We start from the raw sequence: 17,228 nt of genomic DNA on the forward strand, positions 1-17,228 counted from the left end.
GTGATGCAAAGCCAGCCTCCTTCCTACACCCCTTCCTCTGCCTCATTCCTTCCTAGACACTCCCACTATTCCCTTTTCCTGCCTTACTGGGTGCAATAGTCTGTTTTCTGCTCCTGCAAAAATCATATAATCAATGATTATGATTCTGCATTAAATACAGAAAAAAATAGAAACAATCGACATTATGAACAATTTATGATCTTGAAACAATTTTACACCATATACAAAATAAAAAGTCACAAGAGACACAATTTGAACTGTGTACATTAGAAATTATGGCATTATGAGAATTATAAATAGACAGACAGTATAATGCACAATATGCTGAGCCTTAAGGAATTTGACAGTTTGTTTCCAGAATGTCAGAATTATTAACCCATCAGCAGGATATACAGATTGGTGAAGTCTTTACCAAGCACAACCTACATTTACATTTATATTTACATAAATTCATTTGGCAGAAGTGACTTACAAATGAGGAAAGATACAAATACAAGCAAAGCATGGAATTGCCAACAAAACTCACTACTATACTTGCTGTAAAACATCCTGCTTTAAAAACACTAAGATCAATGTCTTGACTGAACATAGCTTTAGAAGCTTTATTGTTGAGCAGTAGAGCTATTGACACAGCAATTCAAAACTGCCAAGTAGAAATATCATATATAGTATATGTGACCCTGGACCACAAAACCAGTCTTAAGTCGATGGGGTATGTTTGTAGCAATAGCCAAAAATACATAGTATCGGTCAAAATTATTGATTTTTCTTTTATGGCAAAAATCATTAGGAAATTAAGTAAAGATCATGTTCCATGAAGATTTTTTTGTAAAATCCTTACTATAAATATATCAAAATGTAATTTTTGATTAGTAATATGCATTGTTAAGAACTTAATTTGGAGAACTTTAAAGGTGATTTTCTCAGTATTTTGATTTTTTTGCACCCTCAGATTCCAGATTTTCAAATAGATGTATCTCGGCCAAATATTGTACTATCCTAACAAATCATACATCAATAGAAAGCTTATTTATTGAGCTTTCATATGATGTATACATCTCAGTTTTGTAAAATTTAACCTTATGACTGGTTTTGTGGTCCAGGGTCACATATTTCTATTTTTAAATTTTCATGTGAACTTCAAGAATTATTAAAATGCATGTAAGCAAAATTACACATGCACAGGAAATACATAACCAACCAAAACCTACATACAGATATTGTGATTAGTTGATATGATAAATTGAAGGTGCTTCAGTAAATGTAATCTGTCATTTAGTTATTAGGTAGTAGTCCACATGGATAATGTTAGTTACTGGGTACTTTGTAAATAGCTTAAATTATTTGCAGAATGGTTTCAACAGCGTGCTCTTGGGAATTGGTCCTCTGAAGCCTGAATGAACTCTTCAGGCCAGTGGAGTCAACTAAGGTCACTGTTGATCCTTAGATGTTACAATATATACAGTCTATTCACAAAAAATCTAGAGTATACAATGTATATATCCCACACTTAAAATGCCGACATATAAACAAATTTATTTACAAGTCTAAAAATAGTACAAAATAGCTACTTTGTCTTAAAACTGTCATTTACACAAATGTCACTTCTCTGAGCTCCGGCCATAAAAACAAACATCAAGACTTATAATATGGGGTTCTATTTGTGTCAAAAATGAGTTGACTGCTTTGCGCTTTGTACTATACATTTGTCTTTGCCTACAATCATTAGCTACTTGCTCAGGTCAATCAGTTAATTTTTCAATTCATTTTTACACTAAAATAAAAATTCTGTCATTAATTACCCCCCTAATGTAAACATATCCCTGAAAGCCCGCGCATGTGCCGTGGTACTCTTCAAAATGGCACTAGGGTGACACAGAGGAGAAGAATTGTTGAATAAAGTTTTTTTTTTTTGCGCAACTAAAAGTACTTTCGTAGCTTCATAGAATTACGGTTGAACTACTTATGTCACATGCCTATTTTGTCGATGTTCATGTTACCTTTCTGGACCTTGAATGTGGTAGAACCCCTGCTGTCTATAAAATTCAAAGTATTTATAAAACAGTAGGCAAAAGTACCCTACCCTTGAGAATGTGCGTCGAAGACTGACACCGAAGAGAAGAAATTGTTGAATAAAATCATTAATTTTGCTTTCTTTGCACACAAAAAGTATTCTCATTGATTCATAAAATTACAGTTGAACCACTGATGTCACCTCTGTTGAAAATCCAGCATATGCTGGTTAGGTATGTTTTGGTGCTGGTTTATGCTGGTCTTTTGCTGGTTTATGCTGGATAAACCAGCAAAGGACCAGCAGAAACTAGTAAAGGGCCAGCATAAACCAGCAAAGGACCAGCAGAAACCAGCATCCCAGCACCACAACATACCTAACCAGCATATGCTGTTTTTTTTTCCAACAGGGACATGGACTATTTTAACTATCTCTTTAAGATGATGTCAACAGACAACATACACATGAACATATACTGATTCACCTGAACAAGCAAGCAATGACTGTAAGATAAAGACACATTTATAGTACAAAGCACAAGTCGACTCATATTTGGCACAAATAGAACCCATAGAGAGATCCCAGATACATACATCTGCAAAATACCTGTTAAAGATCTCTTGATCTGGAAAGCATCTGCACTATCTTTCAGATGTCAGTTTTACATACATAGTCAATCATAAACTTCTTAAAGACATCTGTTTATTTGACATCTGATAGGCAACGTCCATTAGACGTCTTGCAGTCATAGACATCTCTCTGTGATGTACGTGTGCTATCAGGGATAGAAGACCAAAACAATTATGCCCTCACTTATTTAATTTGCTTTATTAAACAAATATTTAAACCAGTAATGTCTCAATTATTGGATACCTGAACAAATGAGATTGTTCATATTGCACTCATACTTTTAGTATCATGCCAGTCAGCTGGATGCAGAGATACGATTTTTTTTTTTTCTAGGGAATTTTAAAAGAGCATGTACAACATCAGTAGGTTATCTTTGCCAAACACACAAATTAGCACGGGTTCAATAGCTATAGTCTGTTAACGCGCATTTGAAACTGTTTTGACTGTGACAACGTTTGCGTCACGTAATTCGTCTCACGTGACACATCGTGATCATCATGGCGGCCACCTCTGTGTTCCAGAGAGTCAGAACGGGCTCGAAACTCGGAGCTCAGTATGATCAGGAGGGCAATCTCATCAAGGTAACACTAAAAACAAAACGCTTAAACCCTCATATGCGCACATTTGGGTTTGCAATCAGATTTGTTGTTTTTAAGGTTATGCGTTCTAGCGGAGAAACCAATCACTTTAACGTATTAGTTAAATAGTAGTGTATACCTGTTGTCATCTTCCTGTAAAGAGACATATAAATTGCACTTTTATATAAATGAGAATAAACGCGTTTTCCAAATCAATATATTTAACCTAATATGAAAAGGTCTGGGTGAAGAAGTCGTGCGGTTTACTTAAGTTTATTGTCAGGAGAGTGTATCATAATGTACGGTTTAATTGTAAAATTAAATAAATGTGCATTAGGAATATGAAAAACAGGTGTAATGTAATATGTGTGGTATCTGCAAATGCAAATTAAAAAGCTAATTCTACAATTTGCAGATGCATTTTTTGGAAGTGTTTATACTTCCTGAGTTCATTTCATAATTCTAAATTAGTTACAAACAAAATTTTAAAGTGTTTTAATTATGCTGAGTCTGTACTGTCATATACTGACTGTATGTGCTGTGATTGACAGGTGGAGACACGTGAGGATGAGGAGCAGAGTGTCAAGCTTGCTGAGATTTTGGAGCTGTTGCTCGCTGCTGGTTATTTTAGAGCACGCATTAAGGGATTGTCACCCTTTGATAAGGTATGTCAGACTTTACACACCTATACCAACCAAATTACAGTGTATTTTACACACCGTTAGTTAAATTATAAACAGTTACTGTTTGTACATTAGGTGGTTGGAGGAATGACCTGGTGTATAACGACATGCAACTTTGACATAGACGTCGATCTGCTTTTCCAAGAAAATTCCACCATTGGTCAAAAAATGTGAGTGTATCGAATAAACAACATTATGTCACATAATGCAGAAACATAAGAATGAAAACTGACAGAAACCTTTCTGTTCAGATTGAATTGAACTCTGGTTAATGCGATTGTCTGTGTGTTTTCATTTAAGTGCTCTGACAGAGAAGATTGTGTCAGTTCTGCCCAAAATGAAATGTCCTCACCGTTTAGAGCCTCATCAGATTCAAGGGTTGGATTTCATCCACATCTTCCCTGTTGTACAGGTATGTACACCTTCGTATCTTTCGCATCTAAAAGAGCTGTAGACTTACATACCATTTAAAAGTTTGGTATCAGTAGGATTTTATGTTTTTGAAAAAAGTTTATTTGCTTACCAATGCTGCATTTATTGGAATAAAATGCAGTCAAAATGGTAATATTGTGATATGGTATTAAAATTCAAAGTTACTATTTTCTATTGGAATATATTTTAAAATGTAACTTATTCCTATGATGACAAAACTTTGATGAATTTTCTGTGATGAATTTTAAGCAGCCATTACTCCAGTGTCGAGTGTCACACGATCCTTCAGAAATCATTTTAATATGCTGAATTGTATAATGTACTAAGATACATCTTTTGCTACATCTATAGTGGCTGGTAAAGAAGGCGATTGAAACCCGGGAGGAGATGGGAGATTATGTCAGGTCATATTCCATCTCTCAGTTCCAGAAAACACATGCATTTCCTGAGGTCAGACAACAGGCCAACACTCAAATATAATTAGAAAGTATTAACACTGTAATGTCGAACATTTTACAATCTGTAATCTTTGGAGTCTTTGTAAATGTTTGTTTTAGGATGAGGAGTTTGAATTAAGGAAGGAGAGAGCCATCAGCACTGTGGTGAATGTGTGTGTAAGTATCCGATAAGCTTTTATAAATCATCAACATGTTATGAGCTTTTAAATTATGATACTTGGCTGACTGGGTTTAAATTCAGCCTCTCTCTGCTGAACTTAATATTACCCCCCATGAGAAACAGCTACAGCTCTCTTTGTATTTAATAATATAATATTGTGAGATGTTGAATATGTTGTACGTGGTGTTTGGGTGCAGGAGGTTTATGCTCCTCAGAGGCGTTACAAACGGCAAGTGGATGCTGGGGAGCTGTTGGATGAAGAGTCTCGGGTTCATTCTACCTTACTGGAGTTTGGCAGGTACTCTCTCTCTTCCTTTAAAAAACCTGGGAACTTTGTACTCTCATCATGTCCAGCTAGAAGTGAACTAAGAATTGTTGCTGTGTTATGTACTTCAGACTTTTAAAAGAGACTAGTTACTTAAGGGGTTTTTATACACTCAAAAGTTTAGGGTCGGTAGTAGGGGTGTGCAATATACCTGTAGACATAATTAACCAATCAACTGGTATAGATTTTGGACCATCGTCTCTATCGTGGTTACACGATCATGTGATGTTGCTGTGTTACATGGGCAAGAAAACATAATTTTTATCATTTTTAAGCATTGCAGTTTAAAAACAACTGATTTTAAGCTATTAAAATGCAATAAGCAGCAAAAGAGAACTAATTTTGTTATATGCTAACTTAGATGCACATGCACGTAAAGATGGAGCTCATAAAGTGCGGGAGTATTGAACAGAGTTGCTGTGAATGGTTAAATTGATTAGCTTAAAAACGCACAATGTGTAATATAAGTGTTAATAATTTAATTCTTCATTTTAGAAGATGTTAAGAAGACCTTTTCATGAAACTATAACATTAATAGCCTATTATAGGCACACTCAGTTCCATAGCCTAAATGTCTCATTTTTTGTTATCCTAACCTAGGCCTACAGTATGTGACACTACACATTTCCATTAGTTTTAATTTACAGTACAGTGCAAATGAAGGCATAAAAACATTAATTTATCTTTTAATCAAATAAGTTATTTTTTTACAAATGATCCGATCAGAATGCGTCCCCGACTGCCTCTTCTATTCTATGCGCCTTATAATGCGGTGCGCCTTAAATAAGAAAACAGTTTTAAAATAGGCCATTCATTGAAGATGCGCCTTATAATCCGGTGCGCCTTATAGTGCGGAAAATACGGTATATGACTGGATTCTGCGATTCTGTCCGTGTTTTCCGCAACCCGGGAAATCAAGATAACATTGAGGTGTTTTTGCAACTTCACCGTAAAGGATTGTGAATTACTGAAACACAATCAACGTCTGCTGCTGAATTACCTTTGATTACTGCCGCACGCTGCACGCAAGCTCCACCAAGCGTTCTGTCTGTGTCTTCAGTGCCTTCAGCCTTCGAGTTGATTGGTCGGACTCGCGACTCCCAACAAATCAGATGCGCGGTGGGCGGAGACTACTCTAGGGCACAGAGTGGTGAGCTCTGACAGGCTGCGTCGGAGCCAAAGAGCGCATTTCAAAATTAAATTATTTTTATCTGCAAATCGGTTTTGAAAATAACCGATTCCGATAATCGTAAAAATGCTTAATATCGGCGCCAATAATCGGTCGGGCCGATAATCGGTCGACCCCTAGTCTTTACTGTTATGTTTGATCAATTTAATGCAACCTTGATGAATCAAATGATTAATTACTTTAAAAAAAATCATAATGACCACAAACTTTTAAATGGTAGTGTATAAGAACATGTACCTACAGATACATTTTCAGCGTTTTAAGTAATGACACTTTGATAAAAACGTTAAAATTGTAGTGTTTTTGTTTAGTATATTTAGTACCAACTGGGAGGGGGGCAATTTTCATCCATTTTCTCTTTTCATTCACCCTCTCCTTTATTTCCTTCATCTTCACTGGTCCGTTTCCTGGCTCATTGTATCAGCATTTCAGGGTCAGACAAAATATAGATAAAATAAGGCGCCTAATAATTTTCTTCTACTCATTATATTGTTCTTTATTTGCTTCCCTTTTTCTTTCTGTCTGTCACTTTTATTTCACTCATCAGTCCATGCCTTCTCATATCACAGTATATGCAGTGAGTATGACTGAGGTTCAGCTTCTTGGAATGGGAGTGACACAGATTGACTATCGGTCAGAATGGCTTTGCATCAACTGCATTAATGTCTTTACGTTTGCATCTGCCCAAAAGTGCTGTTTTTCCACACATTGCATCTAAATGCATTGTTCATGTGTAATTTCCTGTCATGTGGTGTGTGTCGTGCTGTAGTGTGACGTGTTTTGAAACCAACTCTTGCAATGAACTGCTTGCTGTCTGTAATATGAACAATAAAGCTTTTAATTTTTTTTTTTTTTTTGCTTCTCTAGGCGCTATGGATTCAGCAAACAATCTAAAGCAGGCACGGTTAGTATCAGATGTTGTTTTTATGTTTTTAACTCAGCAAAAAAAAGTGTGCTGACCCTATGGACATGTGGTGTCCATCTGTGTATAATGGATCACAGATGGCCAGGAGGGCTTGGCACTGACCTTTCTTCCTTTTGATTGGTTGTTAGTTTGATCATGTGATGATGTTTCTAACAGTCAGTGGAGCAGAAGCAGGTCTTGGCTCAGGGCACGCAGGGTGTGCCTCCTGGAATGGCCCAGGTGTCTGAAGAAGAGGACCTGCAGGCAGCAGAGGAGGTCAGTTGGGTTCATATGAACCTACACTTGTCCTACAATCAACTCTCACTTTTTCTTAATCTCTTATTTATCTGAGCAAAGTTAATTGAACAATCACTTCTGTATGTCTTCTTTACAGCTCAGAATCAAGGCCCTGATGACTGGAATGGCTGCCATGGCATCAGAGGAGGTACATTTATAAACGCTTAAAAGAGTTTAAAGGTATAGTACACCTACAATTTTAAAACATACTCACCCTCATGTCGTTCTAGACCCTTGTGACTTTCTTTCTTTGGTGGAACATATAATATAATTTTGAGAAATGCCTCAAGTGTTTTTGTCCATACAATGAAAGCCAGTGTTCACCGATGTTGTTTGGTTCCCAACATTCTCCAACAGTCTTTTTTTGTGTTCTGCAAATTAGTAAAGAAAGTAATGGAATAACATGAGGATAATTTAACATTGATAAGACAGAATGTCCCTTTAAAGGAATATTTGCCCAAAATGAAAATGCTCAGAATGACTTGCAGTTGAATAAATTATGACCATTTTCAACTTTGTGAAAACTTTTCCTTTAAAAGTTGAGTATTTAGTTGATCCTCAGCAGATGCCTTCTTACTAAGACAAGTTGTAAAGGATAGGTTCACTTCCAGAACAAAACTTTCCTGATAATTTACTCACCCCCATGTCATCCAAGATTAGGGGTGGGTATCGTTTGAATTTTATCGATTTCGATTCCGATTCCACTTATCGATTCCGATTCTTTTCGATTCCCAGTTTCGATTCCGATTTAGTAAAAAAAAAAAAAAACCAACAAACACAAAAGTCAAACATTAATATATTAAACATGTTTATTTTCAGTGCTAGCTTGCAACATATTATTTTATTACAGGGGTTCTCAACCTTTTTTATATCAGGTCCCCCTTCTTCTCGGGTCAGTTTTGCAAGGCCCCCCTATGCCTGACATTTCCTCTAAAGGTGTTTATTTTTTAACCTTTTTTATTAACCTAAACATTAGTTTTGCCTTTTTATTTTTCTCCTGCATGTTATAAAAAAAAAATCAAACAAACTTTAAATTAAAGCTATACTTTTGAATTTAAAAGAAAATCCTCTGCTCTAACTTTTTAACATGAATACACACATACAGATTTAAAGCACCTAAATTATTTAATTCAGACATTCTTCACAACTTCAGAGTACTCTTTCTTAAGTGACTGAATATCTACTGTTTGTATTTATTATAAAATAAACATATAAATGAAAAATACAGTAAATACATTGTAAATCTGTTTATGCTGGTGCTCATATGTGCTTAAACACCACTGACCCTTACAAGATCCACCTCTATGGGTAAGCATTCATTATAAAAAACTCACAGGACATTCATTTTGAAATTTCACGCAAAAATACTATGGATCAGAGCACCGAAAGCATGAATAGTTTGTGAATCAACAGCGGACTTATGCGTGCCTAATGTACGACTCCGATATACAAGAATGAATACATTAGGCACGCGCGAGTTCGTTACTATTACTCTGGTCATCTTTGCCTTTACATTACCGGGAGGGTTTGTTTCATGCAGCCAAGAGATAAAGTAGATACCTGTCTTCCCGCGGGGGTATAAGTGACTTTTATGTGGGCTTTTGCGGGACGAAATAACATATATTCCTTCTGGAGTGGGCGGGCGCAGGACTAAAATCCGTCCCTTGCAGATCTCTAAGATGAAGTTTGCGTGCAGCGGTAGATTTGTCTTCGGTTTTTACAAAGCGTAGACACACTTTTAAACGCTTACCGTGATCCATCTTTTCGACTGATGTTTACATTACCACGTAAAGTCCTGGCAGATTGCACGCGCGGAAGGTCCTGGCAGATCACTAGATGGAAAAAATGCAACCAGGAATCGAAACGAGGAATCGAAATTTTAATATTATAACAAGTATCCGATTCCAGAATCGGAATCGATTTTCGATTCCCAACCCTATCCAAGATGTCTTTCTTTCTTCAGTCGAAATGAAATTAAGGTTTTTGAGGAGAACTTTTTAGGATTTTTCTCCATATAGTGGACTTCAATGGTGGCCAATAGGTTGAAGGTCTAAATTGCAGTTTCAGTGCATCTTCAAAATGTTCTACACAATCCCATCTGAGGAAAAAGGGTCTAATCTAGCGAAACGATCAGCCATTTTCTAAAAAATAAATAAAAATGTATAAACTTTTTAACCACAAATTCTCATCTTGCACTAGATAGCTCTGCAATGTTTTTTTTTTTTTTAACGTCTTCACGCATTATGTAATCGCACGGTTCTTTGTCTTTGTATTTTGGTTTCAAAAAGTTATAGTAAAATGAACAATCGTTCAGGGATCATCTGGGATTGTGTAGAACCTTTTAAAGCTGCATTGAAACTGCAATTGTGACCTTCAACCTGTTGGCTCCCATTGAAGTCCACTATATGGAGAAATATCCTGGAATGTGTGCCTCAAAAAAATTAATTCTTTTTTACTGAACGAAGAAATACATGAACATCTTGGATGACATGGGGGTGAGTGAATTATCAGGATTTTTTTATTCTGGAAGTAAACTAATCCTTTAAGAAAACGGTCAACGGTCTCATTATTTTACACTATTTCTGCGTGTGTTTTGTAGGGGAAGTTGTCGGCCAGCACAGTTGGCCAGATTGTTGGGCTGCAGTCTGAGGAAATCAAGCAAATTGCCACAGAATATGCTGAGAAGGTAAACAGTGTTAAAATTCCACTGAACCTATAAGAAATAATCTCTTTTATTTTTACACCCAAGAGCAATCAATGGCTTCGGAATTCAGAATTAAATTTACATTTTCTGTTTTCTAAGTTCCGTAGTGTATTCCAAGCTTAATTGCATGTATGTCTGATTGGGCAGGCGGAACGCTCTGTGGAGGATCGACCAGAGAGATTTGGACCTGCGCAGCAACACCGGCGTCAACTGACGTCACTCAACAAACAAATCACTCAAAAAGCTAAAGAACTGGAAGAGGTAATACACAATCATACACATACCTCATGTTGCAGTTTGGAGAATGCTATTACAGTCATTGTTTCTGTCTTCATTGTTTCTTGATTTATTTCAGCTGCAATCCAAACAGCAGGAGGCCAGAGCGGCATGTGAAGATGCTAAAATCAAACTAGCCGAGGTGAGACATTTAGACACATACTGACAGAAAACTGGTTGAATTGGAACATTAATGTGTGTGTTGGATTTAGGCCACAGAACAGACTGAAAAGTTGGAGAAGGAGCTGAGCTCACTGGAGGATGTGGAATCTCAGGCAGATTCTGGGTAAGTAAACAGCACCTAGAATTATCTAAACTTAGGCTGCATTTGAGATCGCTTACTCTGAGTAGGTTCTTCTTTTGAATAAGTACGTACTTCCTATTAGTTTGTGCTTGAAGTATGTATATAGTATGAATTTACTGTGAACATTAAAGGGATAGTTCACCCAAAAATTCTTTCATTAATCACTCACCCTCATGTCATTCCAAACTTGTAAGACCTTCGTTCATCTTCAGAACACAAATTAAGATATTTTAATGAAATCTGACAGCTTTCTACCCTGCATAGACAGCAATGTAATTACCACGTTCAAGGACATTGATAAAATAGTCAATAGTCAAATTTTATAAGGCTATGAGAACACTTTTTGTGCGCAAAGAAAACAAAATTAACGACTTTATTCAACAATTTCTTCTCTGTGTCAGTCTTTGACGCCAATGGGTAAAAAAGGTCCATTACGAAGGTCTGCTACAATACTGTAGCTATGTATGAAGCACAGCTCACATGGAAGTCACAGCTGCAAACCATGCAGCTTTCTGTTGGTTAATGTTGCAAATTCGCATGACCAACTTACCAATGCAAATTTTGCGTGGGGAAACCATTCGCCCTCACACAAAATTCCTGAATGCATGGATTCCAATTTGTATGACTGTGGTTCACCTGGAAAGTTCACTGAACAATAGTGAATGTGGGTTACATAGTTCAGACTAATTAGAAATGGACTATTTGCTACTTGTGTATGTTATGCTTATTAGAGCATTGTGCCATCAGCTTAGCGTCATGCTAACACCAAACCGTATAGAAATCAGATGAGATAAAGTAAAAAAGCATGTTAATTCTTAGAAAGTGTCAGCATCCATCAGTTTTTCTGAAGTATTTGTTTTTATCTTTCAGGTTGCTGGAGAAGCTACGTGCATTGGTGGCCATGAATGAAAACCTTAAACATCAAGAGCAAACGTTCCGCTCACATTGTCGAGTATGTTACTGCATTGCAGTACCTAGCTTTGGTTTGTTGTTAACATCAAAGACATGAATGCATCATTAACTGTTATTTGTGTATAGGAGGAAATGACCCGTCTGCAGCAGAATATTGAAGAGTTGAAGCTAGAGTATGGTGAAGAAGGAGATGAGAAGAAGGTGCCTGCATAGTAATAGACTAATTGAAATAGAATCTAAAGGATGCTGCTATGCTGCCCTACAAAGCAAAAAGGCAGTAACTACGCCGAGTGCAGAACTGAGAAAAACGACTTTAAAGTTATCCTGTCATCCAGCCTGTTATCCAATGTTAAAACCGTCCCATGAGGATGCCGCAAAATCACACACATTTGAGATAAGATATTTTGTCACATAACAAAGATATGCCTTGAATGTCATGAAAATGATAATAACTCATTTTTTGACCAAAAATGCAGTTACTGCCTTTTTGCTTTGTAGGGCAGTATGCAGACCTTAAACAAATATTGGACAAAAACCGTAAAAGATTAATTATATATAGCTTTTTCAATCAATAGAGGGTTTGGTGATTGGTGATACTTGGATGTAAACAACAGCATGGATTGCACGGTTAATGTACTACTGAATACGTTGATCTGCTAACTTATGCTGTCTAAACCACGGAAAAAAAGTGTGGAAGCTTAAATCATATAGAGGACTTAGTAAGCAAGAAAGGGCGCAATATTTTAACACACGAAAGTTAATAGGTGGTAAAGATGCATATGAGCAGTATTAATTAAGGACCCTAATATTTCACCTACCTGACTGGAAATGATAAAAACAAACACGAATGTTTTCAAGGTTCTTGCCCTAGAAATCCTGGTTCAGTTTGGCCAACCACAAACGCCTTCTTTCCTTCGTTTTTTGCACACTTTTCCTTGATTTGTTCTAACTTTTGGCAGTCTATAGTACTCCAAATGTTTTCCCCGGTCAAACAGATTAGTACAGCCCAAAACATGACAATAACTGAGCACTTTCAGCAGCAATAATCGGCAAAAAAAATGTGAGTAACATTCGGTTCAGTGGCATTGTTTACGTTCAGTGCTGCCAATATGCTAGACTGAGAACACTCTGTAACTCCTTTGTCCACTATTTTCAATTGGCTTATTTTTTGTGCCCAATGTTGACTTAGTAATTTGATCAAAATATATCTTAAAAGCGAGTCCACATTTTAAAACAGCCCTCTTAATGGGAATGTGCCAAAGTTTGGAAATGTCAGCTGTCATTCTAGTTTAGTTTTTCAGCCTTACCTTCTGTGTTTTTGTAGGAGATGAATATGTTGATTGATCAACAGTACACTGCAGACCGAGAAAAGCTTCAGAAGATCCGTCTGCTCATGGTAGGTCAAGTTGAACTGATTGTTTCACTCAGTAGATTATTTGAGGGGTTCTTTATACTCAAGTGTTTTACTCTACTGCCCCTGCAGGCTCGGAGGAACCGCGAGATCGCCATCCTTCAGAGAAAGATTGATGAGGTTCCCAGCAGAGCCGAGCTGACCCAGTATCAGAAACGCTTTATTGAGCTGTACAGCCAAGGTGTGTTTAAAGTTAGACCGTGTAATTTTTTTCAGTAAAATGACAATCAAATCTGCCTCCATCCAATCAACGACCCATAAATTGAACAAAATTGACTGTGCATTACATTTTCTTTCTTAATAATCCATTTTACTCTGATGTATGTCACAGTACAAAAGTATTTAGTATGTTGGATTACAAAATAGATCTGTTTGAATGAGCTGAAATCAAAGCCGTTGCTTTTTCATCACTTTAATTGATCATTTGGTGTTTCTTCAGTTTCTGCAACACACAAAGAAACAAAACAGTTCTTCACGCTCTACAACACCCTGGATGACAAGAAGGTTTACCTGGAGAAAGAGGTATCAGTTTTGTTATCTGTGCTATTGGGAATGAAGTTAATTGTATTTATGAAGAGAATCAGACTCTATAGTCAAGAGTGTTGTGTTTAAAATGATGTGCAGTGAAAATTGAGACACTGTCCTTTTTTTCACAGGTCAATCTGCTGAACTCCATACATGATCATTTCCAGCAGTGAGTTTCAAATAAAACTCTAGGATCCGTGTAGAAATTTAGCAATACTACGACTGCATTTTAGTGCCACAAAAAAATCTAAAATTACGAAATTAATGTCGAAATGTTTCGAGAATTCAATGTAACAGCTCAGCTTTCAAATTCTTTCAAGTTTCGTCACAAAATACAAATGTGTTTTCCTTTCAAGTTTATAGCATGATAAAAACATGAAGGAACATTAGAAGGAATGAAAAAAAAAAAAACTGTATAGCCTAATTTAATGAAACAAATGACAAATGTAATCAGAAAGATGACTGATTCACATGCTGCTTAAACTGAGGCGAATACAGCGATTTGTCACACCACATTAAAGGTAGTGAAATATACATTATTGTAATATAGGTATTGTTTGTATTTCAATATAAAACTAGGGATGTAACGGTATTGTAAATACCGTCGTACCGCAATAGCAAATTTTTTCGATACTACCGTGGTCGCATGACTCGATAAAACAATAGGTCTTCTGAGAAAAGTTTGCTCAGGCGAATGGAGCGAACGGGAGGTAGCGGGAACTACAGTTCCCATCAGCCCAGGCGTGGCCATCACCTTTTGCGGTCTGTTGCCCGCCCCCCTTGAACGTCAAGTTCATTTTATTTTCGATATAGCGCTAGATCACTATAGAAGTCATTTTAGGTTATCTTTCCTATAGAACAGGTCTATACATTGTTCTTTTATTAAACAAACTAAATTGCCTTATGTTATTTATCTTATTTACACGAAGGCATGTCATTTCTGTCTCATCATGGTCGCGCGTTTACAATGTCTCCTCCGCGAAAACACGCAGGACTCCATTCATAAAAACGTAATCTACTATAGCGCGGAATGCCACGGAATTCGTTGATTTTTTGATTAATAAACCAAAAGTTGGTCTGTCACTTAATTCAAATCACGATATGGACTAGTGTCTGTGAAAACTGAAATGCAAAAAGACCGTTTTAATATGAATCCTGCATGTTCCGTTTGCCTCTGTATGAAATGGTGGAGACGCGGTTTTTTTTTTTACTACACTGAAGCATGCGTGACGCTCCCGGTAATATTTCGCATTTGCATCTCACATGAACAGATAAACTCAATCTCCAAAGCTGCTGTGAGTGTCACTTTTACCGTTTCATTTAAGAAAATAAATATTACAACAAGATTAACCACTTAATTGTAGAAAAAAATACTACAATTATTATTTAAACGTTTTAAAATGAATATAATTTTTTCTTCCATGTATTGATTTTAACAGTAAACCTCTGTTTGTTTGCCAAAAATGAAAAGGGTTTATATTTAATTTGATTAAAAATAAATAAATGTTTATGCTTTCATTTCATGATTATCAGAAAAACTAAAACACATAGGAATTTCTAAAAAAAAAAAAAAAAAAAAAAAGCAAAAGATTGTAGAGCCCTGTTGTTCAAAATGTTAAAATAGAGAGTTTTGGACTTATTTTCCACTGAAATTAATGTTTTCGTTATTACACAAAGTAGGCTAAAGTACTGCAAAAAAAGTAACGTGGTTACATGGTTTCATAATTTTTTGTTATTAAAATTGAAGTTCCTGTTTCAAAGTTTACAGATAGATGGCTAATTTGTATGCCATTGATATGTTCAGTGTTCATGTAAATTGTTTAATAAACACTTCTGGCACTTTTTTTGAGTCTTTTCATTAGTTTTTTTGTTTTTCCTGTAAATGATTCAATAAATACCGTACCGTGAAGTTTTGATACCGTTACATCCCTATATAAAACTGACAGATTTTGAAAGCTGGGACTTTGGAATATCTCCCAGTGCTCCCAATCTAGGCCATTTGTTAAAATATACTCTCGAAATATAACTTTGATCTCGTAATTGCTACAAATTAATTTTCTCGTAATTTTGTTTTAAATATTGTGACTTTATTCTTGAAACATTTTGAATTAATTCTCAAAACACTTTGACTTTAGTCTCGTAATTTTGACTTTATTCTCAAAACACTTTGACTTTAGTCTCGTAATTTTGATTTTACTCTCGAAACATTTTGACTTTCTAATAATTTCAACCTTATTTCCGAAACATTTCAACTTTATTGTGGAAACATTTAGACTTTATTCCCGAAATATTTTGACTTTCTCATAATATTGACTTTATTCTCATAATTTTGACTATTCCCGAAACATTCCAACTTTAATCTCACAATCTTAGATTTTTTTTTAAATCTTTTAACGTGGCACTAAAACACAGTCGTACTACAGCAAGAGGCTCATACAGTCTCAAATGATCGATTTTTATGTCTTTCCTGAAGGCACAGGTGAGTGTAAAGTGTTTTGTGTTTTTAGGGCCATGGCTTCTTCAGGAAGTAAAGAACAGTTTCTCAGACAGATGGAACAAATTGTTGAAGGAATCAAACAGAGCCGCATAAAGGTACAAAACCAGACTACTAGATGATAGCAAATCTAGAAATCTGCTACTGTTGATCATTTATTTCCAGTTTGGATATAAATTACTTTAATTTCACTCTGGCTATTTGTGGTTTTACCTCATCAGACAGTAACATGAATTTCATTAGTGTGTTCTGCTAATGTGTATTTGTGTACGTAAAGATGGAAAAGAAAAGACAGGAGAATAAGATGCGAAGAGATCAGCTGAATGATGAATACCTAGAGCTGCTGGATAAACAGAGACTCTACTTTAAAACTGTTAAAGACTTCAAAGAGGTAAATACTCACACATTCATAGTTTTAGATTTATTTCTTCCCTTACATTGTCTACACACTCTATTGATATTCTGTATAGAGGTAACAATGCAGGGTCTTGTCTTTTGCAGGAATGCCGCAAGAATGAGATGCTGCTTTCTAAACTGAGAGCAAAGGGAGCGTCGTAACAGCTGGATGTGCACACACACCCAAGTAGCACTTCAAAACACACTTGCATTCCTTGATGTTGCCATTTCATTGTACCACAACCTCATGCTGAGATCACATCTGCTTCCAGACTGAAACACTCTGCAGTATGTTTATGTTAGCCTAGATTGTTCTAGGTTCAGAGATTGTGAAGCATGTGACTAATGTACTGTTAAACCAGAGCTGTTTTGTGCCTTGATGCCATCTTATTTAAACCCATAATGTATATAAATTCCCTTACTAATTACATTTTTGTATCATGATGATAAAAATTTGCTGCCATAAGAACAAAACACATTAAAGGAGAAATGAATTACCTACTGATCAGATTTATTTACTACAGTGGTTTCAGACAGCC

The 17,228-nt window shown here is 36.1% G+C and overlaps 1 protein-coding gene across 1 annotated transcript; it reads left to right on the forward strand.

Moving 5' to 3' along the window:
- The first annotated feature begins 3,093 nt into the window (after positions 1–3,093).
- Positions 3,094–17,188, forward strand: ccdc93 (CCC complex scaffolding subunit CCDC93). Its single transcript, XM_073845390.1, has 23 exons — positions 3,094–3,222; positions 3,771–3,884; positions 3,978–4,072; positions 4,203–4,314; positions 4,686–4,784; positions 4,892–4,948; positions 5,150–5,250; positions 7,334–7,370; positions 7,548–7,646; positions 7,765–7,815; positions 10,267–10,353; positions 10,519–10,632; positions 10,727–10,789; positions 10,860–10,933; positions 11,822–11,903; positions 11,990–12,064; positions 13,188–13,259; positions 13,347–13,455; positions 13,714–13,796; positions 13,931–13,968; positions 16,307–16,391; positions 16,571–16,684; positions 16,795–17,188. The coding sequence occupies exons 1-23, from the start codon at positions 3,139–3,141 to the stop codon at positions 16,849–16,851; spliced, it is 1,902 nt and encodes a 633-aa protein (XP_073701491.1). The 5' UTR covers positions 3,094–3,138; the 3' UTR covers positions 16,852–17,188.
- The last annotated feature ends 40 nt before the right edge of the window (positions 17,189–17,228 follow it).

Source organism: Garra rufa, chromosome 8 (assembly GCF_049309525.1).
Source record: "Garra rufa chromosome 8, GarRuf1.0, whole genome shotgun sequence".
NCBI classification, from domain to species: Eukaryota; Metazoa; Chordata; class Actinopteri; order Cypriniformes; family Cyprinidae; genus Garra; species Garra rufa.

What these genes read in the sequence shown, in the direction of transcription:
- ccdc93 (XM_073845390.1), top strand. Translation starts at nt 3,139, where the DNA reads ATGGCGGCCACCTCTGTGTTCCAGAGAGTCAGAACGGGCTCGAAACTC. An exon ending in AACAATCTAAAGCAGGCACG is followed by an intron (nt 7,371 to 7,547) that starts GTTAGTATCAGA and finishes TGTTTCTAACAG; the next exon opens with TCAGTGGAGCAGAAGCAGGT. An exon ending in GAATCTCAGGCAGATTCTGG is followed by an intron (nt 10,934 to 11,821) that starts GTAAGTAAACAG and finishes TTTATCTTTCAG; the next exon opens with GTTGCTGGAGAAGCTACGTG.